This window comes from Apodemus sylvaticus, chromosome 9, assembly GCF_947179515.1.
Source record: "Apodemus sylvaticus chromosome 9, mApoSyl1.1, whole genome shotgun sequence".
NCBI lineage: Eukaryota > Metazoa > Chordata > Mammalia > Rodentia > Muridae > Apodemus > Apodemus sylvaticus.
The window spans coordinates 66,157,125-66,183,992 of record NC_067480.1 but is presented as its reverse complement, the minus strand read 5'-3'; the positions used below and the strand labels follow the sequence as shown (position 1 = coordinate 66,183,992).

General features: G+C 40.7%; 1 protein-coding gene across 2 annotated transcripts in view; it reads right to left on the bottom strand.

The window, feature by feature from the left end:
• The window catches only part of Hibch (3-hydroxyisobutyryl-CoA hydrolase), a 68,837-nt gene extending 48,421 nt beyond the window's left edge, over positions 1-20,416 (bottom strand). The window contains exons 1-7 of one of the 2 annotated variants that reach the window (XM_052192840.1): positions 20,242-20,416; positions 13,887-13,938; positions 13,590-13,632; positions 7,978-8,115; positions 6,408-6,492; positions 3,690-3,770; positions 145-197 (exon numbers count right to left, since the gene is read on the bottom strand). In XM_052192840.1, coding sequence (XP_052048800.1) covers positions 145-197; positions 3,690-3,770; positions 6,408-6,492; positions 7,978-8,112 — 354 coding nt within the window. In that variant the 5' untranslated portion in view covers positions 8,113-8,115; positions 13,590-13,632; positions 13,887-13,938; positions 20,242-20,416. The remainder of the gene's footprint in view (positions 1-144; positions 198-3,689; positions 3,771-6,407; positions 6,493-7,977; positions 8,116-13,589; positions 13,633-13,886; positions 13,939-20,241) is intronic. The other variant, XM_052192839.1, reaches the window with a different exon arrangement.
• Between the last annotated feature and the right edge of the window lie 6,452 nt (positions 20,417-26,868).

Below are 26,868 nucleotides of genomic sequence, written 5' to 3'. Positions count from 1 at the left end.
CCAAATCTCCCAAAATCTGAAACTGAAATGAACATATGTTCCAGTGAGCTGTATCATATTACACTCACTGTCTCATTTTTATGAAATAATCATTATTTTAATACAACTCATTCATACAATGAAAATAACAAAAGGTCCACTTACCCCACCCATTGTGATTCCATCAATAAGGGCAACATATGGCTTCTGACAAGATGCTGGAAGAGAGATTTGGTTAGAATATCTAAAACATAGCTCTTTCCAAAAGTCATACTATGCGTACTTTAGTTTCCTTAGATAATGCTTAAAGAAATATCAAGACTAGTACATGGTTTGTAATGTAAATGATATTTAAACACCAAGTCACATACAATCATGGTAAAAATACTCATCATTTAACAACTCAGTCTTGCGTCAGAAACAAATGCAAGTTTTGTATTATTTGGCAACTAAGAAAAATAACTAACATCTACCTTATAGGCCACAGACCCTTAAAAGAACATGTCTGCTTTCTATACAATGATAGCATCTGGAGACACACAGAGAATTACACAGTAGAAGAACAAAGGCAGAGTGGGAGGGATGAGACCCAGGTTCAGATTCACTTTACTATTAAATGAAGAGGCAACAAGCCCTGAGTGATAGACATGTATGTTATATATGACACACACATATTAGATAAGTGTTTCATATATGTCATACATAAATGTGTCTTCATCTATAAGATAATATATGCCCTCAGATAGCCCTGCTTGAAATTCTATTACATAAACATTTACTGTCTCTATTTCCTTTTATAGGGTTTCTCCTCAGAGAGGTGACAGGACATAATAAAAAACATAAAGGACAAGGTTTTTGTCATAGTTTACTAACAATACTACACCCGATAAATAGAGAGAGAATATCTTGTGTCTGTATGGATATGGCACCTGGTAATAATAAAGCTGATGGCCTATGGCTTAAGCAGGAAATAGGAGGCGGGACATCTGGGAGGCAGAAAGAATTCTGGGAGAGTGCCCAGCACAGGAGACTTCCTGGAATTATGTCATGAGATGAACATATGGTACCTGGGCACTGGCAACCAGCCGCAGGGCAGAATGTAGAGTAGAATATGAGCTTTTTAAATTTATGATATAATCAGAGAAGAGTCTAGCTATATGGCCAAGGTATTTGTAACTATATTTTGAGACTGAGTCTTATTTCTGGGAGTATAGGGCTAGGAGGAAGAATCAGTCCTAACTTCTACTGGTGAAGACCAAGATGAACCTGAATTCTGACCCATCTGGAAATTCCCAAAGTATTCACAGGCAAAGCACTCACAAGCCACAGCTCAGACTTCACACTCACAAGGTCTATATGTGAAGTTCTTTAGAAGCTACATAAGAAATTATTGATTGTGGTAGAGATATAGACACTCACCCTACATCAGCTACTACAGACATGCATATTTTAAAGATAAACCATTAGACAATAACTAATGCAGGACACTAAGCCAGTCTGACAAATTCCTTGTTGACTATAATATCACAATATATGGAATTTTTACCTTTTAACTTTCTCTATATATACCTTTCCTATATATATACTTTTAATATTTTACCAAATACTATCTTCATATTACCTAAATGTTTTCTATTTTCTTTTTATTTCATGAAAAAAATGAGTATTTATTGGCCACATGAAACCATTTCTATTAAAACTATATTTTATCAATGTTGGAGATTGGTTCTAATGCTTTGATTCAATCATGAATCTGGGTGTACAAAGGCTGAAGGCTCTTGTCCCCAACTGGTTTTTGATTGATCAATAAAGATTCCAGTGGCCAATAGCTGGGCAAAGGAAGATGGTGCTGGGCCCTTAGAGTTGTGGGGACTAGGACAGCAGAAAGAAGGAGATGAGATCTCCTTGACTGAGTGTGGAGTTGGGGAAGATAGATCAGATTTAGAGCTGTAGAGGGGAAACCATCCAAAATGTAGGTAAGAAGAAATGCAGCCCAGAAGGGCTGCTCAGAAGCATCTTAGGCAGCAAAGATAGGGGTCATGCAGAAGGATCAAGACAGCAAAGATAGATCATAGATTTATAATGAGTTGAATCATGAATACCAGAGGGAAAGCTATGGTAGCTGGGCAGAGGATTAAAGCTGCCCAGCCTTGAGCCAGTCACGGCATATTAAGATTAACTGAGGTGTGTGTGTGTGTGTGTGTGTGTGTGTGTGTGTGTGTTTCATTCACGGATCCAAAGAGTTGCTGGGCGGGTGGCTGGAAGCACAACCAGACAGGAGCATAAAATGGAGGAGCCGAAACTTCACACAACTTATCCACATTTAAAATTCAGTTTCTTGGATACATTTGCCACACTTCAAAAGTTCACTGGCTCTTGAAGTGGACAGCACACATGCAGCTGTACAACTTGTTAATCTTCTAAAAACTATTGCACATTTATGGTATTACCCTATAAATTATAACTCCACGAAGATTCATGCAAAGACGCCTATGAAAGCTGTCAGTTCTCCTTGGCAGTGTGGAACAAGCTGCTGTCTTTCCAGTCTGAGCTCGCGCAGCTGCTAACCCGCTATGCTCACTTGCTTTCTCATAGTCACTCATTCTTGTATAATCAGTCCTCTTCTGGACACCTGTCTGTCTGTCTGTCTGCCTGCCTGCCTGCCTACCTGCCTGTCATCTCAAGCCTAGGGATTGAACTTGAGACATCTGGATTACATATTTCCAGGTTTCTGTAGAAAATTTTATATAACTAGGCAAAACAATTCTTAAGTTAAAAGAGAAAATCCAAGGATAGTCACAACAAAAGATGTGCATAAAAAAAGAGTCTTCTGGAAAATTTTGGAAAAAAGTTATATAACATATCCATGCAATATTTATTTCTAAATAAACCAACAATTGGTCACTAACATACAAAATACAAGGGCTCAAACATCTCTATCAGTAAAAACTAGAAAGTGCCTCTTATGCATAAATGTAGACTAGATAGCGTGGGAATGCTGACAATAATGGACAGTACAGAAGTACAGGAATCAACACCAGTCCTCAACAGTGAACTGTGATCCTAAGCTGGAAAACCACAAAGGGGGCTGAACTTTAGAAATGTATTGTTCTTGTAACATTATGCAAAATCAGAATATTGCTACTATGTCTAGACTTATGGATACAAATATTATATTAATTTAACTTTTAAAAACATGTTTGGCTAAAGTAAATGTCATTTCACTTACATAGAAACCTAGAACTCTGACTCTAGAAATTTCCACTCCAGAGTTCCCAAAGAAATAGAAAATGGTACTTTATTTTTGTTTAGAAACCTGGGATCCAGGTTTTCTTGTCTTCTGAAAAAGCTAACTAAAGGATCAAGAATCCCTATTTTCACATTGATTTTAGACAAATAGAATATAATTATTCTATAACAAAGAAAGTAATTTTATCAGTATGATCAGTATGAATGTTTCCATAAAGAGTGTCCTTTGGTTGCTTTTTTTTTTTTAATCCAGGGCATGGATAGGGTCGTTGAAGGAGAAGAGACAGAGAAAGGCAGAGAGAGAGAGAGAGAGGGAGAGAGAGAGAGAGAGAGAGAGAGAGAGAGAGAGAGAGAGAGAGAGAGAGGTGTAGAGGATGGCCTATTGATTGCATTTTAACAGACTACAGTGCCGTCCCATCTCTGGATTCCATTTCAGAGCTCAGAGCAGATCACGTACATACCAATAGCATTGTTCAGGATGTATTCTTCTCTGAAAAAATCTTTACTCAAATTCTGCCCCGCTTTTTTAGCTTCTGAGATTGCTAAGGAAGGAAGGAAAGAGAAGAAAATGAAGGCAAGAGCAATTATAAATCATAAAGATGGCTTCTAGTCAATACAGTCTCAGATGTTGAAAACCTTGTAATCATTGAGTGCTGAAAGTAGGGAACTTTCGGATGGCTTTAATGTTTTAAGTTACCCATGTTGGTGGCACATAATCCTTTGGCAGAAACCCATGACCCAATGTCAAATTTTCAAAGAAAAATTCTTTTACTTATTGTAAGTACGGGTACACACACACACACACACACACACACACACACACACACTATGTCACTGGGGCAAGTGTTGAGGGTTCCTAGGCTCACTCCACTTAAAGATGAAGATAACCCCAGCTCTCTCAGTACCCTGCATTCCTCCCCTATCTCAGACTTTCTCCTGGAACCCTAGGCTAAAATAAACCCTTCCTCTTGTAAATTGTTTTGGTAACAGGGTTTCATCACAGAACAGTGACTCAAACTAGAACAACTTATTTTCAGAAAGGCCACCCAGAGACTGTCCTACCTGGGGATTCATCCTATAAATAGTCACCCCGACACTATTATGGATGACAAGAAGTGCTTACCAAAAGGAGCCTGTTATAACTGTCTCCTGAAGGGCTCTGCTAGTTAAAGCCTTACAGATCCAGAGGCAGATGCTAGCAGCCAACCATTGGACTGAGCACAGGGTCCCCAATGGAGGAGTTGGAGGGAGGACTGGAGGAGCTGAAGGGGTTTGCAGTCCCATGGAAAGAACAACAATGTCAGCCACCCAGACACTCCCCCCCCCCCCCGGGACTAAGCCATCAACCAAGGGGTTCCAGCCAAAATTATGACATATGGCATCTTTTCGGGCATAGGTGGGGGGAGCAGTCCTTGGTTCTATGAAGGCTCCATAGATGCCCCAGCTACTCCAGCGTAGGGAAATCAAGGGGGGTGGGGAGGGTAAGTGGGAGTGGGTTGGGCGGAGGAGCATCTTCTTGGAGGTAGGGGGTGGGAGGATGGGTTGGGGGTTTTCTGGGAAAGGGTATAACATTTGGAATGTAAATGAACATATTCAATTAAAAATGGAAAAAACAAAACAACTACAAAAAATGAGGTTAAAGCAGCTAACCTCATTAGGTGTTCCAATGTGGAGACTGACAAGATCGTAGCCCCCCTCTAAAGAAAAGGCCCCCTGGGGGAAATGAACAATGATTTTACAATATTCATGGTACACCCATTAAGAGGTAGAGCACAGGCATGTATGAGACCCAGGTTTGACTCTTAGTGTGCATACAGTTGTACACGTGTATACACATACACACACATACCATGAACACACTACACACAAGTATAACACACACAGGTACAAGTATTTGGTACACACAAATGGCATACAGGAATATACTCACAGTCACAGGCACACAGACACACATGTGCCACACATACAAGTACATAGTCACACGTTCACACAAAGTCTCACACACACAGTATCTCGTACACACACATACAGGTACATAGGAACATGCATACACACAGACTCACACACATACAGTTATAGACATACAGGTGCACACACACACACACACACACACACATTTTATATCACATGTTTATGCAGTCACAGGTATTCCAGCATTCATATACACATTCATAAGCACATAGACATTCACACATACATACAGATACACACATGCACACACAGGCACAGATGCATCATGCATACACACCCAGAGAATTCATGTTGTAGGCAAAACCACAATTCAGTTAACACATCCCTTTAAGCAGTTCAGTTTTCCATTATGAAGCCATTTTAACTTTCAGTTCCTTTAAACGGAGAGAGCATGTGAATCTGATCCTGAAGCTATGTGGTTTTCCTTCCTACTCATAATGCAATGGTTTACATAAACTTGCAAATTTTGTGAAATTCATCTTTTAATAATTAAACTGATTCATAAATGATTTTAAAATTATGTAAAATTAGAACAAACACAAGGGAAAATCCCTAAGCCATAACTCCATAAGAAGCGACATACTGTAAAAATGCCTTTTAGCGGGGACAACCAGCAGTGACAGCGATGAGCTTATAACTCTCATCACAGAACAAATATTTATTATCTTAGTTAAATATGTAAACTGATTTGAGCAATATTTAAAAAAAAGCAAATTTTCATGTATGTGTGTTTAAGCACATAGCAGTATTACACAATAGATTCTAACCCTAACTCTGTTCACACAAGGTAGGAAAGTAATTGAGTCAGCACCTAGCAGGTTTGGAAAACAGTAAGTCTTTTACATGGCGGTGACATTGGTGATATTAGGAGCGGGACACATGCCACAAGAGAAGAACAAAAGATCTAAACTTCAGCACTAGATATTTGTAGTAAAATAAAATCTCCATTCGAATGGTAACAAATTCTCCATATTTTAAACTTTAACTTGCAAAAACCTGTTAACATACACCAAACAATTCTAAAAAGCAAACCACACAAAAATTATCTCAAGCATTTCCATAGTTATTAGTTGCAGAAAGGTAACAGTTTATAGCGGGCAGGCATTCTTTTTTCTTTTTTTTTTATTCGATATATTTTTTATTTACATTTCAAATGATTTCCCCTTTTCTAGTCCCCCACTCCCCGAAAGTGCGGGCAGGCATTCTACCTTTGATGTCCCCTCCAGCACAGAAGGCCTTTCCTCCGACTCCCTTTATGATGATCAGGAACGTGTCAGGGTCTTGCTCCCACTTCTACCCAAACATGAAAGATGATAACGGCTTTTGAGAGCATAGTAACTACAAGATCACTTAAGATACATTCATATACATCTGTGTGCACATAAGTAGCCTTCATAAATTACATGCAGAGGAATAGGTCCCACCAATTTCATTTCATTTCATTTTCTAAGTACAGTCTGGTACACATCCCAGAAATGTCCACCAGAGTTGTAAGATAAGATAAACAAATAAGTGCCTAATGGCACTGTGTCATATACATTTATGAGTCTACAGAACAAATCAACCCAAAGAATGTGGGTATGTTGTGCATCAATAACCTTCCTCCCATGCAAAACAGGACTCTGTTATAACAAAAAAAGTTTTTACACAAGCAAGTTCTTACAAAGTTCTTTTAAATTTGAGGATGATGAGAGTTTTGTGAGATCAAGTAATAAAATCAGCACAGTAAGAGTGTGGGGTGCAGATCAGTGGCAGAGAGGTAGACCGTCATTCTCATTTTCTCCCAACTGAGGAATGTTGGGGTACAGAGATTACCATGCCCAGCCTACAGAGTAATATTCAGAGATCCAGGTTTTTAATACTTTTCTAATATCCCAAGCATTAAAAACCTACCTAAGGATCTAAGGATGGCTAAGAAGTTTAAAGAACAAGAGGCTGGGGGGAATAAGGGATCTGACGCAGCAGAGGAAGGAGGAGCTGGCCAAGCAATGTAAAACAGCTGACTTCTGGAGCATGGCGGTGCACAGTCCAGTCCCAGCAAGGAGGAGACACAGCAAGATTTCAGCCTGGGCTTTCTAGCTAGTCTCTGTCTCAAAAACAGAAAGACAAAGTTGTCTTCAATCCAAAAGGCTGCCCCGAAGAAGCAGATCAGACTGGTATGTTAGGTCTCAAACCCAGGACAAATGGCTAACTGAGGTGCCTATTTTAACTTATGAATGAGGACCTGGCTGCCAGGTTCTCCCAGCATCCTTCAGTCCTGTTACAGGGAGTGGCTGGCAGACTGTCCCTAACCTAAGCTTCTCCAGGCTAGGCCCTGGACTGCCCTTCCTCCAGCTGCCCTTTCCCATATAATGCAGCCATTTTGGTTACTCTGCCCATTTCTGTCTCCCCTTTACTCTGCTAGTCTCCTGAACTCTCCCTAATATCCTGCCTCTGACTCTGATATCCCATTTATCTAGAGTAAACCTCTGTGTCCACCATTCCTAGGGGCAGTCATGTCCTTCCTTTTTCTTTCTCCTTTTCATTCAGTACACTGATCTCTAGGAACTGTCAGCATCACTGTCTAAAGGGTCAGTGAGATGAAGAAGGGGCAGAACACAGAGAGAACCATGTAAGAGCTCTGTGAAGGAGGTGTCTCCCAAGACAGTAAGTGGAACAGGTTCCACAGGGAAATATCATCGGTGCTTATGCAGCAGAGTCTTACAGTGAAATACCAGGGATGTTCTCCTACAAAGGACTTCAGAAGGCTTGACATGACACATTCAGACTATTACGGACCTTTAGCTGTGGATAGATCTGCCGGATCATATTCAGACTCAGGGCGTTGAGGAACCTGGGTCTGTTGAGCGTTATGACCCCTGCACAGCCTCTCCTCTCTAGCAGCACGTCTGCAGCTTCGGTGTGCACGGACATTCTCTAAGTGAACAAAGAATAACTTCATTAAGTTTCATCATACGCCCACAGCAAAACACACACCAAGTGCATGTCTTTCAAGCAATAACTAGAGGAATGGCTACCTAGAGACACCTAACAAAGGTTCTCAGATTAAACAGATGGAGGAGTCTCCAAGCAAATCATGCACACCTCCTAAATTCCTAATATTTTATTTGTAAGTGGATTGAATCCTCTAATCTGCAATAGAGCCTTTCCTAGAGCTTCCTGAACTATGAAATAACCTGAAATCTTGTAGCTTGTTACAAATCTCAAATTCTACATTAAGTGCTTAGAAAATGGAGAGAGCAAATAATCTTACTATATAGTAGCTATTGATAACTTGAATAAAATAGCATCTGGCCTGAGCTGTGACAGACGTAGAGGGAGGTGAGAAGTCTAGGTAGGACAATGGCAAGTACTAACCATAAACATAAGTGTCTGGAAATACTAAGATGGTAAACATGAGTGCAACCAAGGCTGGACAAGAAAATGTGCAATGGGAGTACAGACAGACAGGCAGCAAGGCCAGGTCACAGAGCTTCAGATGTGCATGTTCTGTATTGGAAAGATGCTGTCTACACACTGGCTTAGGGCCTCACACAGGACTACTATTGCGGGAAGTATTAAAAAAGTAGACCCGGCATGTTCCTGCGCTTGTGCCTCTAACTCTCTGCCCCTGCAGCCTGGGCAGCCATGCACTGGTGAGCAATGGCCAACCTGATTTTATCTCGTGGAGATCCACTGGCCTGGAGCTCCCGAAACATCTCTACCCAGCTCGCTAGGTTCCCAGTGGTGGCAGGTTACTACCACACCAAATCCCACATGGCCTTTGTGGAGCACCTCAGGCAAACTCACACTTGGCCACCATACCTTTCTCTCTTGAACCCAGATGAGCCACCGAGTAAAGGAAAATGCAACCAAACTTAGTTCAGAAACAATGGTAACTCAGTCTCTGGGCACAACCATTCATGTAACTAGAGGATTGACAGAGCAGTCTTCAGTCTATACACTGTCATATAGAAGCAGATTAGATACACTGATGTATATCTGTATGAATGGTACACTAATGTTCTAAGAGCTTCAGCATCACTGCTTAAAAAAGTTACTGAGGGGCTGGAGAGATGGCTCAGTGGTTGAGAGCATGGTCTGTTCTTCCAGAGATCCTGAGTTCAATTCCCAGCAACCACATGGTGGCTCAGAACCATCTATAATAAGATCTGATTCCCTCTTCTCTTGTGTCTGAAGACAGTTACAGTATACATATATAATAAATAAATAAATAAATAAATCTTAAAAACAAAAGAGCTATGCTATGTGAAGTAAGCACTGTAGCTGTAAGAACACGAGTCTAACTACACAGCAGCTTTGTATGATTCAGACACACATACACAACTGCCAGGGCTTACAGCACCACCATCTTAACACCTTCTTTTATCTACAGACAATATTTTAAACCTCACAGTCCACAAATGAAACTGTGAGATTTCTGAGACCTTGTGATAAAACGCCAAGCAAACAAGAGTTGTAATCTCTGTTCCTCCATGACTTGAATTATTCTTAGAATGTGCTTTTGTGCCTACTTCATATAATAATAAAAGTGGGTTTTATTGAATGCTGTGCAAGAGGAACAGCAAAACAGCATTAGAACTCATGGAATGCTGCCCACTGGTTAGCACAATCATGATGTGTGTGCCTTGGAGAGGCAGAGCCCTAAGTGCTTTATGTCCTAAGGACTTCTTGCCCTTGTGGAGTTTTTCTCTGCTTGTTGCCTTCCTGGTCATCAGATCCTTCACAATCTATGAGCTGTATGAAAACTCTAAAGGGTTTCCATCTCCTCACTGGGTAGTATTCTTGGCACTTACAATAATAGTGATTGATATTTTCCAAGTACTGCTGCTGGAGCAGATTAATGATTCAACCACTACCCTTTGAAAAGAATTTAGAGATGTAGATTGCTAGTAAAGTTAGGTCAATAGGTTTTCTTTAATGGTTTTGATATAGAAAACCTTGGGGAACAATTTAAAAGGCACACTTTTGATAACTGAGTGAAGGACTTCTGAGGACAGGGGATAAGGACAATGGACACCCGAACAGTACTAGCAGATGGCTGATGATGAAGGGATCATTTCTTGTACCAATTTTTGCCCTTAGCTTCCTGATATGTTTTTTTCAAAAATGTTGTATGTGTGCAATCTGGGGATTTAAAATGGAAATGACTCGGTTTTTTAATAGAAAAGTTTAGATTTATGATCTTTAAAGAATTACTTATAAGATTACTTTTTAAGATAAATAAGATGAATCACCCTTTCTTTGTAACCACAAATTGCTGCCTGCCAGTAGAAGAAGCTGGCTGAGAAAAATAATGTTGCTTGCTTACACTTTGTGAATCTGTAACAAGTCGCTTAGAAATGAATGTATGTAAGTTCTTGGAAATATTAGTTTTTTACTTGTAATATGGAAAATGTTTAATCATGTAAGGGAAATGGGGAATGTGATAAGTGTGTGTGTATACATACATACATACATATAATCATTGTAATCATTCACATAAAAGAAAAATAGAATGTAACACATTGTATTTTTTATATTGCTTGAAAGATTTTGCTAGTATATTTAAGTTGTAGGAGAAAAAATAAAGTTGTTGGAGCTTGTTGAAGCATTGCCTCATCCACTGTGTGTGTGCGTGTGTGCGTGTGTGCGTGTGTGCGTGCGTGTGTGTGCGCGCGCGCGCGTGTGTGTGTGTGTGTGTGCGTGTGCGTGTGCGTGTGTGTGTGTGTGCGTGTGTGCGTGCGTGTGTGTGCGCGCGCGCGCGTGTGTGTGTGTGTGTGCGTGTGCGTGTGCGTGTGCGTGTGTGTGTGTGTGTGTGTGTATGTTTCCCCCCTTTCACCAGCCCCAGAGAACTAAGTTTTGCTCCCTTGCTCTGCACTGGCCCCAGAGAGTTTGTCACCAGCCCCAGAGGATTAAGTTTTACTCCCTTAGAGAAAAGTCTGCTGAGTGATTGACTCCTCCAAGCCCCTCCTCAATAAACCTGACCAATCAAAGCTGGCCTTCAGCCACTTTTTACTTTAGACAGCCATCATCTTACCCTTTGTACTGGCTGGTTTTGTGCGTCAACTTGACACAAGCTAGAACTTGACACAAGCTAGAGTTATCACAGAGAAAGGAGTTTCATTTGAGGAAATGCCTCCATGAGCTCCTGCTGTAAGGCATTTTCTCAATTAGTGATCAAGGGGACATGGCCCCTTGTGGGCTGGTGTCCTGTGTTCTATAAGAAAGCAAACTGAGCAAGGCAGGGGAAGCAAGCCAGTAAGTAACATCCCTCCATGGCCTCTGCATCAGCTCCTGCTTCCTGATCTGCTTGAGTTCCAGTCCTGACATCCTTTGGTGATGAACAGCAATGTGAATGCGTAAGCTGAGTAAACCCTTTCCTCCCTAACTTGCATATTTGTGCAGTAATAGAAACCCTGAATAAGACACCCTTTATTACTCAGAATGACATTTCCAAACCAGTTGTCTTCTTGTTTACAACTTAAACTCAAGTAAACTTTATTCATATGACCTTTGCATACCACTTAAAAATTGCCCTCAGAATATAAACTGTCTGACGCTCTGAATACAGTTGGCTATTTTTAAGCTCCACTCTCCCAGGTTCACCCCACCAAAAAGAGTTGCAATACATAAGAACAGGGTATCATATAAAATTGGAAGTCATAGAGCATGGGCATGGTGAAATGGCTCAGTGGTTAAGAATGTGTACTGTTCTTACACAGGACCTGAGTTCAATTCCTCATAAGTGCCTATAACTCCAACTCCAGAAGAATCTGCCACTATGAACATCTGCATTCACATCCACAGACATATACAGAGACCCAACACAGAGACATAATTAAAAATAGTAAAATGGATCCTAAACATAAACTAAAATTGGAAGTCAGTTTAAATTTTAAAACTGCAGCTCAGTGAAGTGCTTGCCTAGCATATGTGAATTCCTCAATTCAATCCTCAAGATGGCAAAAATTTAAAAATAAGTAAATTTAAATTTTTATCTGGAATATGCCAATTAAAATCATATAGCTCACATATGCTTAATACCTAGAGAACTATACTTTGACAGCATTAAACATATTTACATTTTCCTTTGTGAAATCATGTGTATATAATTCTTATGACAATTCATTACCAGATAAAAATGATAAACACTTAGGAGAGTTTTAAGAAAGCCTATTGAATAAAGAAAAGCATGCATCCTTTCAATTTGAATTTTCCACCAGAAAAATCTAGTTCACAATTGTCCCTGTAACTTAGTACAGAAGAAAATAGGCTTCTTCATCAACTCGACAAATATGAGCCATTCTGTTTTCTGACTGAGTCCCATCTGTGAGTAAATGCATACCATGGACACAAACTCCTACATAGCATAGCTGAAGAAAACACTGTGAAACTTCTTTTAAGACGGTGCTGCCCTTGGCACAGTCAAGTGCCAGACTAAAGACAAAAGGAGCTGCATCTATGTTCTGATCAGATCTTGTCACAAAGCGCTTACCACAAATTAACAACAAAATACTTTACTGAAGGCTTTAGAACTACATGAGAGCTATAGGCTTTCATAGGACTATGATGAGAATTAAATGAGCTATCACATATATGAAGTACTTAGCATAGCACCTCATATAGTACTATAGCAGGTGGCTTATTCATACTAAGGTGTGTTCATCAGGTTCTTCAAAAGATACAAAACTGAATAAAAATTATCTTCCTATAATCTGATAAACAATGAATGTTTAACTTTGCAAGGTACAATAGGCATAATAACTGCTAAAGTATGATGTCATTTATACACTATACACTATAACAGCTTAAGATTTTTATGTGTTGGGGCGCTTTGTCTGCATGTATGTCTTTGTACCAAATTCTTACAGTACCTACAGAGGCCGTAAGAGGGCATCAGATACACTGGAACTGAATTTACATACTGTTGTGACCCATCCATCCTAGGAAATGAACCTAGGTCCTCTGTAAGAGCAGCCAGTATCTTAACCACTGCCAAGCTATTTCTCCAACCCACATGCTAATTTTTTAGAATTAACATTTAGGAACTCTACATAATAAATACTATCCTCATCATATTTGCAGATATATAGATATAGATAGATATAGGTATGATATATATCAATATCATATATATCAAAAGGCAAGTTATCAGAAACCAAGAATTTATTCAAGATTAAGTTGCACACTCAATATTTAAAACTGGGACAGTAGGATTTACCCACATTCATTATAGAAGCCTTATCACACTAAGAGTGTGTAGGAGGTGACAAGTGATTAGGAGATGGTCAACAGTAGTTAGGGGACCAGAGAAACCTGCCAACCCAGTGCTGTATATTTACCTAAGAGTGGCATTCTTAAGCTGCATTATAAACTATCAATCCCAACAAAAGAAACTCCAAACTTACCAGATGTTGCAGAATAACACTGGCTCTTCTGAATGAGCTGAACCTGGAACAAATGTAGAGGAGCGTGATAACAGGTTGTTATGTCTCAATGTACAAACTCTATAAAGCCTTAAAGCCTCTTCTAAAGGTTACTGGAACAAAAACTTGAAAAACAGATTTAAAACTCATTTACTGTTGGCGGGCACAGCAATGAACGGATGCATCCGTTTGAAAGGACTTTGGCAGTTTCTTTCAAAACTAAACACCCTCCTCCCATGTGTTTTGGGAACTTTCTTGGGGATGGAAACAAATACCAACCTCCTAGTTAAAGGACATCAAAGATTAACCAAAATAATTCCATTAGTGCAACCTGGGGAAACAAAATTTGTGTTGGGGTTACTTACAGAGCATGTATGAGGGGTTACCTATAGTACACGTATGAGAGGTTACTTACAGAACATATATGAGGGGTTATTTACAGAGTGCTTAGGTGTGGGTAACCTTAAGCAGCCACACCACCAGAATGTTTTGTCCCAACAAAAATGTCAACTTTCCCATAGTTGCATGGATGAAGTCCCTGCTTCTGTTAGCCTTCCATGATCTATCCTCTCTAGCACCTTCCAAGACTGTAAGGTCATGTGCAATTAGCACAGAATTATAGACAAAGGCTAGGAGGTGCAGGAGGTCTCTCGAACTCTCTACAGAAGATTGTCAACAGTCAACAACCCCAGGCTCGGAATGCACCGTGTGTGTGTGTGTGTGTGTGTGTGTGGTGTGTGGTGTGTGTGTGTAAAGATGATGAATTGAGGATAGCTCTCTATAATACCATATAATCCAATAGTCCTACTCTGAGTTTGATTTAAATGAGCCGGATACTTACAAGAAAACTTCCAAACTTACATATGCATTTTATTAGCCTCATGTATAAATCCAAAACACAGGCATAACCAAGGTGTCCTTAAATAAATGCACACAAGAATATAAGCCATAAAAATAAATGAGCTACGGACATAAACATCCCACAAATAATAGAATGAAAATTAAATAATGTGTACTCCTAGGAAGTTAATCTGAAGAGACTAACACTGTGAGATTTCAACTGTAGGATATTTTGAAAATAGCAGAATTCTGAAATTCACAGAAAGATAAACAGCTGTCAGAGATTTAGGAGGAGAGAGGAATGAATAGTGGAGATTTGTTCAAACTAATCTGTACAACACTGTACATGCCATTAGATATTTATTAAATTTTTTGTACAAAATTTCCATTTAATTTTCTGTAATCTAAATATATTTTACAAATCAAAGTCTGTAAAATTTTAATTTGCATTTTAATTATTTATTTTGTGTGTGAAGATATGGAATCTATAATTTTTCCTACTAATTTGTTAAGGATACAATACAATACTCTCTGCTGAAGACTCCAGTGTTTCCCATGTGTCTGTCAGCTAGAATCTACTGAAAACAACAGTGTCCCTTGTATGAGTACACCAGAATCTGCTAAAGATCCCAGTGTCCCATGTGTGTGTACACTAGAATCTACTGAAAACCCCAGTGCCCCATGTGTGTACAATACTGAAAACCCCAGTGTCCCTGTGTGTGTACACCAAAATCTGCTAAAGATCCCAGTGTCCCGTGTGTGTGCACTAGAATCTACTGAAAACCCCAGTGTCCCTGTGTGTGTACACTACTGAAAACCCCAGTGTCCCATGTGTGTACACTACTGAAAGCCCCAGTGTCCTGTGTGTGTACACTAGAATCTGCTAAAGACTCAAGTGTCCCCCATGTGGGTACACTAGAATCTGCTGAAGACTCCAGCAAATAAACAAAACTCTGGTCATAACAACCCCAGTTAAGTTTAAATTATGGAAGTGAGGCACAGGCATGGGATTTTATTTAAAGTGTCACAAAATGACTACTACAAAGTACAAGCCAAGTTGTCCAAAATATTATGGAGTTCTTAACTAGGCCAGTGCCTAAATGCCAGCTCAAAGCCTCGGAGGGTGCTGCAAGACAGGAAAAATCAAGTCACAATTTAAGCACTACCTGAGACACACGGGGGCATGAAAAATGTGGGCCTAGCTTCAAATCCCAGTTTAATTTGAGAATCAGGTCTGCTGGCCTCAAAATAAGATAGGCCACACCTACCACATCCAAGTGCAAAGCACAAGGCACTTGCAGGCACAAAGATACCAGAGGGATCACAAGGGAAGAAAAGTTAAATGGAACTACGTCCTCCGCCATTGTCTATAGTAACCATATTGTTTCCATGTAGTGCTATGCATACTAAACTTATTATTTAAAAACTGATCTTAGGGCTGGGACCTTGGGGCTTGAGCTCAATGATGCAGCATTTGGCTCAATCCCTATTACAACCAAAATGAAGTATGATATTTGAGAGTTCAAGCTACAAATAATTCCAAATTTATCATCTCTCCCTTTTCTGCTACCTCCAAAGCTGCCCTTAGGGAACAGGGGAAGGCTCCACACATCTCAGGGAGTTCAGAAGTCCTTGTTCAGTTATCATCAAGACTATGTAAGGTGATGTGAAATTAGTTTTTCAATGGCGGCCTGTATAAGAATCATGTGTACACTAGAACCTGGCTCAAAATGCAGAATATTTGCTTCATCAGAGTCCTATTATAGAAGAAACTGAAGGCAGGACATGGAAATCATACAATATACACTAAGGTGCATGCCTTTAGTTCCAGCACTGGGGAAGCAGAGGCAGGTTCAAGGCTAGACCAGTCTACAGAGTCTCAAACAAACAAACAAACAAACAATAACAAAAACAAAACACCACAATCTTAGAAAAATAAAAATGTCAGAAACTTCCTTACAAATTATCCAATAAAGCAAATACAAGTTTACAAAGTCACACAGCTGTATTGGAAAGTGTGCAAGCAATGTAGGTGATAAGAGATTGCCCCAGCAGCCCTCAGGGTGATTAGGTCAAAAGGCAAATAAGCAGCTCAGGTGAACTGATGGAAAACAGCCACTTGGTTTACTGGGTTGTGAAGTGAAAACTCTGGAAACAAAGAGGACTTTCAGCAAGAATAACTTTATAGGATAAATACGAATTGATTTTTAGGTTGCATATGCTGTGACATAAAGCGGAAACATTAAGTAACAAATGAAGAAAAGACCCGAAGCTTAACAGAGAGGTGAGGACTTGAGGACACATCAGGAAGTGACAGGCACAGACCACCACAGAGGCACCAGAACCTGTACCTATCTGAAAGAGATAAACACTGTAGCTCACAATAAATGCTAAGAAGAACTTATGCCTGCTTTGTGAGTGTCTTTTGTTATTACTTTGTTCCTATGTAGTCAACATTTATTTTACAACATTTTGTTTAAATCAAGAGATTTTGCCTCAGCTGCCATTTTCCAAAGGAGGAGGGACGAACTTTTTAAAAGCCACCCTGATGGTTGCAGGATCAGTGGGTCTATATTTTACCAACAGCATCAATGCCAGGGCTGAGAAGCTGTCTCTGAGGCAAAGAGCCTTCTCCTTCACCCAGCAGTCCCCTCCTGGCCACCACTGCTATCATGTAGGGACCATCACTAAACACTTCTGCTTGGTCTGGTTGGGTTTGTGTCTCTGGCACAGAAATTTAAAAATGCATAGTAGGCCTCAATATCACTTTGTCTTAAGTATTTACTTAAGGATTGGTACGAATACCTGACCCACACTGCCTACAGGATAACCAGTGCCCAGAACAGTGCTTCCCAGTAACAGCAACAGATTATTTTACTCATAAAGTAAACTTAGATTCAAATCCTTGAGATCCAGGCTAGTAAACTTGTATTTAATTCCATTACCTGGAAAGTACTTGTGAGAGCTTCTAAGCCAAGGAGAGCAGGCACTGAAGTAAAACTCAGTAAGATTTATGTAGCATTCACATATAGGACTTTCTCAAGCTGGAAAAAGTAAGCCCACCTAGTTTCTGCAAAATGTACAAGTGCTAAATTGAGGGTGATAAATAACTTTGAGTCTATGAGAAGAGATAAGTTTTGGGAGGTGGGAGAAATAGGTAACAGTAGAAGGCCCTAGGCCCTACCAAAAAGATGCATAGACACTCATGTTCCCTGCTGCACCATTCATACCAGCAAGCAAATGGAAGCAGCCTAGACAGACACCAATAACTCAGATAGAGGAAACCGTGGCACACGGACACACAGAAACCTATAACAGGAAAGCTCTGACATTTGTGGGAAACCAGGAACTAGCAGTTACTATGTCTTAGTTAGGGTTTCTATTGCTGTGATGAAACATCATGACCAAAAGCAACTTGGGGAACAAAGGGTTTATTTAGCTTACACTTTCCTATCACTATTCATTACTGAAGGAAGACAGAGTAGGAACTCAAACTGGACAGGAACCTGGGGGCAAGAGCTGATGAAAGGGCGGGGCAGGAGTGCCGCTTATGGGCTAGCTTGTCATGGCTTATTCAGCCTGCTTTCTTCTAACACCCAGAACCACTGGTCCAGGGATGTTACCACCCAGTAATGAGCCAGGCCCCCCCACTAGTTAAGAAAATGCCCTACAGGATTACCTAAATCCCCATCTGACTGAGGCATTTTCTGAATTGAGATTCCCTCCTCTGAGATGATTCCAGCTAGTATCAAGTTGACATAAAAACTAGTCAGCACACCATGCTAAGCAATGTATTCCAGGCTCAGACAAATACAGCATGTTTGTGGATGCTAGATTTATGTGTGTGTGTGTGTGTATGTATATATACACACATATATATGTGTGTATATATACATATATATGTACATGTACATTTACATTTACATGTACATAAGTGTAGGTCATTAAACTAAAACAGGACCGTGAGAGCAGAAAAGGGTTAAGAGGAAAAAAAGGGAAAAAAGCAGTTAAGGAAAGGCTGCAGGACGGCAGAGAGGGAACGACAGTAACAGACCACAGTGCCATGAAGCAGAAGAGCCGGGAGTGGAGGAGAGGCGCTGACCAGCACACTAAGCCAGGGGAGGAGCGTGGGGCTAGAACCAACAACAGAACCAGTGGTACACAACTGCCATAATGAAGCTCATAACTTAGTCAGCTTATCCAAAAGAGAAGACAAAAATGAGTGATAGAGATCATTTAGAAATCTAGTGTACACATAAGTGCACACATTTGAAGTGCACAAAATTGAAACATTCAGCGTAGGACTCGGAATAATCAAGTATACAATACCTTTGAAAGCTCTCTTTTTAAAGAAATGATGTTGAGACAGAGAAAACCACCCAACTGCTAAATTGGCACTGCAGTAGTAGGAACACAGGACAACACTAGAGGAGCAAAGGGACTGGACATGGCCCAATCACATCAACCAAGGCACACCCGCCCCTTTCCTTCCACAAACAGTCTCAGATCTCTTTCCACACTTGTGCATGACCTTGGCTCCGATCCCTTTCACTATGGTAATATCCATCCGGGACTGGATCTAGAAACGGGAGACCTCAGATCAGTCCTGTCCACTTTGGTCCTGGCAGTTTACATGTTGAAATGTGGAGTGAAATAGGGACAAGCCAAAGGTCAGTAATTACAGAATCTCCCAAGATCAAATTATCTTTGTTAATATACACGCCTATAATTTAGAATTTGCCATCATTAAAAAGCAACAACAATGAATATGTGAGCAGATGCTAGAATTTACCACAAAAGAAAAAAGAGAAACAAGGCAACTTCAATGTGTAACAAAAATACCTGAAAATCAAATCGTTGGATACAATGTTGGCGATTTCTGCAGAAAAGGCACTATTCTTTTTAAGATGTATTTTTAATTACGTATCTATGTATGCCCACGTAAGTATAAGTGTCCAGTGAATCCAGAAGAAACTATCAGATTCCTTGGAGCCGAAGTTAATTATGAGCCACCCAGGAAGCAGAACTTTGTCCTCTCAGACAGTCCTTTAAGAGCAGTATAGGTTCTTAAAACTGTGGAGCCATCGCTCTAGCTCCAACGGTAACTATTCATTTAGAACAAAAACATTCTATGCCTTTGCAGGAACCTTCTACAACAGACTGTAAGGCATAAGGAACTTGCAGATGGAACAAGGGTGCGTTCCACTGCGGAGGGGCTTCTAGACCACACAGATGTCTTAACAGTAAACATTTCATCGCCCAAAAAGTACTTCAGTGAAGCATTTCATGGGGGAGGGAGAAGGCAATTGAAGTTTTGTGTATGGTACTGGGGAAAGGAATTACATAAGCCAAAGTTCATAATATGGGTGCTACCACATTTCTTTCTACCGAGGTACAATTGCAGTGAAAGGCACTCTTAAAAAGTTACTATTTGCACTTATGCTCCGGTCATGCTACTAAAGCTGGCTGAAAAGCTACCCGGAGCCCAGATACAAAAACTGTCACTTCTGTGTGACTTGAGAAAATACCCTACACAGTAAATACGGTGGCACATCCCCACACTACACCCGGTTCCAAGAAAGAAAATAAACAGGAGACAAACGGTGGGGAAGGGGGGAGTCGTGGGACGTCAAGGCCGAATAGAAGGTGCTGTTGCAAAAGAAGAGCAAAGTCAGGACGCATGCCGCTGAGACCACGGGGCAGCGAAGCAGGGGGCTGCCGTACAAAGGCGACTAAATCTGCGAAGCCTCCCCCGGAGAGCCAGCCCTTAGCTCTGGCTCGCTCTCCAACTCACCCGGACAGGAGCGGCCACACATACTGCTGCCCCATGGCCTAAAAACCCAGAGCTGAAGAAGCAGAGCGTGGCAGCTGGACCGGCTCTTGTAGTCACTCGCTAGCTCACAGCCAACAAGAGCAGAGGAGAGCTGGGGTCACTGACGACAAGTCCTCCAGAGGGCCAGAGCGGCCAACCTCCTGCACTTCCGCTAAGCTATGCTCTGGGCGGGGCAAAACAGGAGCAAGAAGAAACCCGAAAGGGTACCCGCAGGGGGCAGGGCCAGGGGCGGGGCTAGGATCCGGGTATAGGTGAGGAGGGGCCTGGGCCTGGCTAGGGGCATAACTAGATGAGAGGAGGAGGGAGAGGAGGAGCCAAGGCAAAAGCAGAGAGGTGGGTAACCAAAGCAAATAGAAAAGGAGAAAACCTTATTTATAATAGGCAAAAGCTGGAAAGAACCCAGATGTCCTTCAACAGCAGAACGTATACAGAAAATGTAGTACATTTATATAATGGAGTACTACTCAGCTACTAAAAACAATGACTTCATGAAATTCTTAGGCAAATGGATGGAACTAGAAAATGTCCTCAGTAAGGTGATCCAATCACAAAAGAACACACATGGGATGCACTCACTGATAAGTGGATATTAACCCAGGAGCTAGGAATACCCAAGATACAATTCACAGACCACATGAAGCTCAAGGAGAAGGAAGATCAGAATGTGGATACTTGGTCCTTTTTAGAAGGGGTAACAAAATTTCCAGGGAGGAGATACAAAGTATAAAGCAGAGAATGAAGGAAAGGCTATCCAGAGACTGCCCTACCTGGAGATCCATCCCATATGCAGTCACCAAACCCAGACACGATTGTGGATGCCAAGAAGTGTTTGTTGACAGGAGCCTGATATAGCTGTCTCCTGACAGGCTCTGCCACATCCAACCATTGGATTGAGCATAGGGTCCCCAATGGAGGAGTTAGAGAAAGGACTGAAGGAGCTGAAGGGGTTTGCAACCCCATAGGAAGAAAAACAATATCAACCAACCAGAGCCCCCCACCCTCACCAGCTCCCAGGGACTAAACTGCTAACCAAAGAGTACCCATGGAGGGACCCATGGCTCCATCCCCATGTGTAGCAGAGGATGGCCTTGATGGACATCAATGGCAGGAGAGGCCCTTGGTCCTGGGAAGGCTCAATGCCCCAGTATAGAGGGAAGCCAGAGAGGGTAGGTTGGTGAGGAAATTGTCATAGAAGCGGGGATAGGAGGGAGGGGATAGGGAGTTTCTGGAGGGGAAACCAGGAAAAGGGATAACATTTGAAATGTAAATAAAGAAAATGCCTAATAAAAATTTTTCAAAAAAAGTAAAACCTTTAAATATCATTTTTTACTCCCACATTTAATGTGAAACGATTGTATTGTCTTTTCTTTGTAATACTGAGAAACAGTAAATAAGGTAATATTTTTTGCTTAAAAAAAAAAAAAAAAGAAAAGGAGTTTGCTCCCTAGACTAGGCTGTCTTGGGAAATCCCAGTTGGTTATTTATGCTTGGTTTTTAAGTTTAACCAGCAGGCATTGATTGATCTGAAGGAGTTTTGTACAATTTTAATAATTTTTAAATGAAAAGGTAAATTTAAAACAGACCTGATGTCACACTCCTGTAATTCCAGCACTCAGAAAACCTGAAACAGAATGGTCACCTGGTCTACACAGTGAGACCCTGTCTAGGAAAAATAAGTACATTAAATGTTCTTTGAGATGGAAACAAATGATATGTATTTGATACCAAGGTGAGCTCAGTGTAGTACTCTACATAGCTGAATTTGCTTTGAAACATTGCTAATTATCTTGGGGAAAGTGACAGATCTCTCACTCTTCCTCTAACAGATAAAATATCTGATTAAGAGAATGTTCAGAAACTAGAAGTATCAGCAAAAGCATATGCCTGCTCTGGAAAGCAGCTTATTAAATAAAACCCATATTTAACTGTCCATTGTGATGATTTGAATATACTTGGCCCAGGGAGTGGCACTATTTGGAGGGGTGGCCTTGTTGGAGTAGGTGTGGCCTTGTTGGAGGAACTGTGTCCTTGTGGGTTGGGCTTTGACACCCTTGTCCTAGATGCCTAGAAGACAGTCTTCCAAACAAGATATTGAACTTTCAGCTCCTCCTGCACCATGCCTGCCTGGACGTTTCCATACTCCCACCTTGATGATAATGGACTGAACCTCTGAACCTGTAAATCAGCCCCAATTGAATGCTGTCCTATAAGAGCTGCCTTGGTCATAGTGTCTAATCACAGCAGTAAAACCCTAACCAAAACACCTGCTACTTGAGTTTCTTCTAGACTCATACAGATATCTAGCTGTAAGCATTTCATCAACAAAAACATGTTGGCATACTAATAATGAATGAGGAATTCTGTGAAGAGTTTCAGAGCGGGAAATTAAAGGGGTGTGTGTCATCCACTGAAGTATACCCTGACCATAAAGAAGTTAATCTTTGGCATATTATAAGATACTTGATCAGAAATGATCTTTCTGTCCTAGATCAAATATAATTATGGCTAGAGGACAGAGAAAGTCAACAGACACCATACAAGTGGAAGACACCAGACACAAAGAATTTTTGACCTGCATTTAGTCCTTGAATAGGTACAAGTGGTCGCCATTTGGCTTCACAGTCAAAAGGCATCGTGTCCTATTTGTTCAGGAAAGGAATGAATCTGTTAGCCCATCCAGCGTATGTTTCTGGAAAGATGAGCTTTTCTATTGTAGCTCGGGCCAAATCACCCTTTTCCTGACTTCATGTGAAAGGGGCCTGTGCCTCACAGCCTTCACGTTTAGAGGGGCCCTATTTGATCTAATTCTCTGCCACTGAAACTTTTATGTGTTTATTATTTTATTGTGTGTATCTATACCCATTCAAGTTCCATGGTTTAGATGCAGAGGTCAGGGGACAACTCGTAGGAATTGGTTCTTTCCTCCTACCATGTGAGTCTCAGGGATAAACTCAGGTTGTCAGGCTTAGAGGCAGTGCCTTTACCCAGTGAACTATCTTGATAGCCCTGATTAATTTCCTAAAAATGGACCATGTATTTTCACTTTGTACATTAAGAAATCAATCCTACCCTCAACATCACTACTGAATGTATAATATTTTCATTATTCCATAAGGATACCATATCTAACCTAGCTTGCATTCTATTACTATGATAGACTGTGACCAAAAGAAACTTGGAGAGGAAAGGGTTTACTTTAGCTTACAGTTTATGCATAGTTCCTTCCCTGGCTTCAAAGGAAGCAGAGACCACAGAGGAACTCTGCTTGATGGCACATATTCCTGCCTTGGGCACATAGTGCATAATAGATATGTGAAGCTTTGCAATTAGCTTTTGTTTTTACTCCACATAGTATTTTTCAAGATTCATTCACATTATAGAATATATTAGCACTTTACTTCTTTTCTACTGAATAATACTTTTATTTTAGTGGGAATGTGCGGGAGGGGGGAAGACAAGAAAGGTGAGGTGTTTTGAATTGGTTTGGCCCACATAGACTCTTGTGTTTGAATGCTTGGCTCAAAGGGAGTGGGACTATTAGGAGGTGTGGTCTTATTGGAGTGGGTGTCGTCTTACTGGAGTAGGTGTGTCCTTATTCAAGGAAGTGAATCACTGTGTAAGGTGGGCTCCACCAGTGTTGAATTCAATCTCCTAGCTACCTCTAGAAAACAACAGTCAGCTTCTGCTGCCTTCAGATGAAGATGTAGAACTCTTGATTCCTCAAGCACCATGTCGACCTGCATGCTGCATGCTTCCTGACGTGATGATAATGGATGGACTGAACCTCTGAAACTGTAAGCCAGCCCCAATTAAATGTTTGCTTTTACAAGAGTTGCCTTGCTCATAGTGTCTTGTCACAGCAATAAAACCCTAACTAAGAAGCGGAAACAGGAGGCTTGTTTAGAAATTGCTAGGTGACTTAGGATAACCTTGAACTGTTCTTTATATTTTACTAAGTACTGGAGATTATAGTTGTGCACCACTATGCCTGGGTGAAGTGACATTGGGGATTCAACCAAGGGCCTCATGAATGTCAGGCAGGAACTCTATCAATTGACCTCATCCCAAGTGCCAGATATAAAGCTGCTTTGTTTTGTATTGTTTTTAATTCTTCATCAATTGATGGAGATTTTGCTGTCTCCACTTTGGGCTACTATGAATATTGATGTTGTGAACTTTTATATGGTGTGTGTTCATTTATCTTGGGCATACATGTGAAGTTGAAATTGTTGGGCCATAGTGTAATTAGTTAATCACTTAAGAAAGGCTAGAGGCTGAAATGAAAAAATGATCTAGTTGTTCCATATCCTTATGAAAATCTGTGTTGTTACTCGGGTTGGTCATGTTGGGGTGTGCAGTATTATCTCATTGTGGCTTAAATTTTTATTTTTATGGTCTTTAATGTATTGAACACTTTATCCTTCATTATCTTCTTATCATTTTGTTGTTGTTGTTTCAAGACAGGGTTTCTCTGTGTAGCCCTGGCTGTCCTGGAACTCACTCTGTAGACCAGGCTGGCCTTGAACTCAGAAATCCCCCTGCCTCTGCCTCTCAAGTGCTGGGATTAAAGGTGTGTGCCACCACTGCCTGGCTTATTACCATTTTTGTAAAGTATCTACTTAATTTTCTTGTCCATTTTTACATTGGATCATCTTTTATTATATATATATAATCTTTTGTTGTTCCAAATCACCCCATATTAAGCAGCTTAAAGCAGTAACTTTATCTTTCTCAGAGTCTGCAGCTCAGGAATCAGAGAGATTAACCAGGTGATCCTGGCTTAAGATTTTATGAGACAACAGAGTACTGGCTAGGATTGAAATCTCCCAAATGCCCACCTTGGACAGGAAGTATCACTTCTAAACTCTTGGGTTGTTGGCAAGCTTCAACTCTTCACTTTGTGCATCTTTCCAGAGGGCTGCTCTCATGGAGAAGCTGCCTTCTGCCAGAGTGAAGGATCCTACATAACAAACACCAACACCAAAGCAAGGTCTTCTTATAACATAATCTTGGAAGTGATTTACCCCTGTGTATTCTATTGGGCACACAAGGCAACCCGAGACCACATAGAAGGGCTTGACTATTAGGAGGCAGAGAGCCTTAAGGGTTGTTTGGGAGCTGGCTATTTTTACACTTGCTTCTTTTTCTCTTCTCTGCTTGCCAATCAATTGTTAATAGTGATTTCAATGAAATTATTGATTTCATTGAACAATTTCTCATATTTTCCTGCTCAGCACCCATATGCTACTATGCTAATCACCCCTATAATCCATTCCAAATTCAACATCTGCTCCATGCACCACTAAGTATGCATTTCACACACAGAAGTGAATCTTAAGAAATCACTTTTTAAAAATTCTTAGCTACTAAATAATCTCACAATTATGTGTAGCTATGTTGCTAAGACAAGACCAATGGAGAAATCGAGACACTGAGATACAGCTAATCTAACTGAGGAAACAAAATTCTTAAATTTTGAATTCAAACTGAAAACGGCATAAAAATTATATTTAGTACATGTTAAACTAACAATATTTTAGATATGTTAAGATAAGGAAAATGCCATGAGAATTGTCTTCACATGCCTCTTTTCATTTTTTCAGAGACATTTTTAATTTGACAGGTAACTTAATTCTATCTGTATTAACAAACAGTGGGGTCTATCACATTCAATTCCTACTGACTGATTTGGGGCCATAAGAATCCAAGCTCCACCTCATAGTTATCTACCCTTGTTTTCCATTTACCCTTCTTATTCTTGTCACATGTATCCCTCTTGGAGATCCCTGTTCACACAATGTTGATTTCCTTAGCTCTCATGGTACATTATATCACAAAAGCCGTTCTATTTTTATCCTTCCGGAAGGATATCCTGGTGTTCAGACATGATCCTCTGAAATTCTCTTTACCCTAGCTTGCACTGAGCTTCCATTTTCTGAATTTTAATTATACTTCTAATAAGCAGAGCTCACTGCTGCTTCTTGACTGTTTGTTAGACACTAATTTCTCTTGTGCACATAAATGTATTGAGAGACCCTAAAGGGTTTCCTGTCCCACACCCTTCATACAGCTTCCCCTTCCCACCTGGGGTCAAAGCTAGGTTAAGTTTCATCCTCCACCCACACAACATTCTTGAGTAAAAAACTCTCATAATGTACTGACTGATAGTCCCTGACCCTCTGGAAAGTCCCAGGTAGAGTTCAAATGCATGTCATGCTTGCTAGCTGATAGATTTAAAGGTCAATATGCTTAGCCAATAAGTTTGTACTGTAACCTTGGTGATATGACCTGTGTCCCTGAAAAGTACAGAACTGCTTGTAATAGTCATTCAGGGGTCACCTTCTCGTCACTCGCCTCGAGGGACTGATTGAGGGTTGACCCCAACATGCCGGAAGATAAAACTCTTGCTTTTGCGTCAGTCTGCATCTCGGTGTCTCACTTGGGGGCATCTTGAAGTAAGTACCACTGACCAAGAGTTGGGCTCTTACACTGTCTGTTCATGCATGTCCAAGTGTGTGTGCATTGAGGAATACAAGTATACATGGAGGCCACAGGTGAACTACGCGTCATTCCTCAGCAGATGTCCAT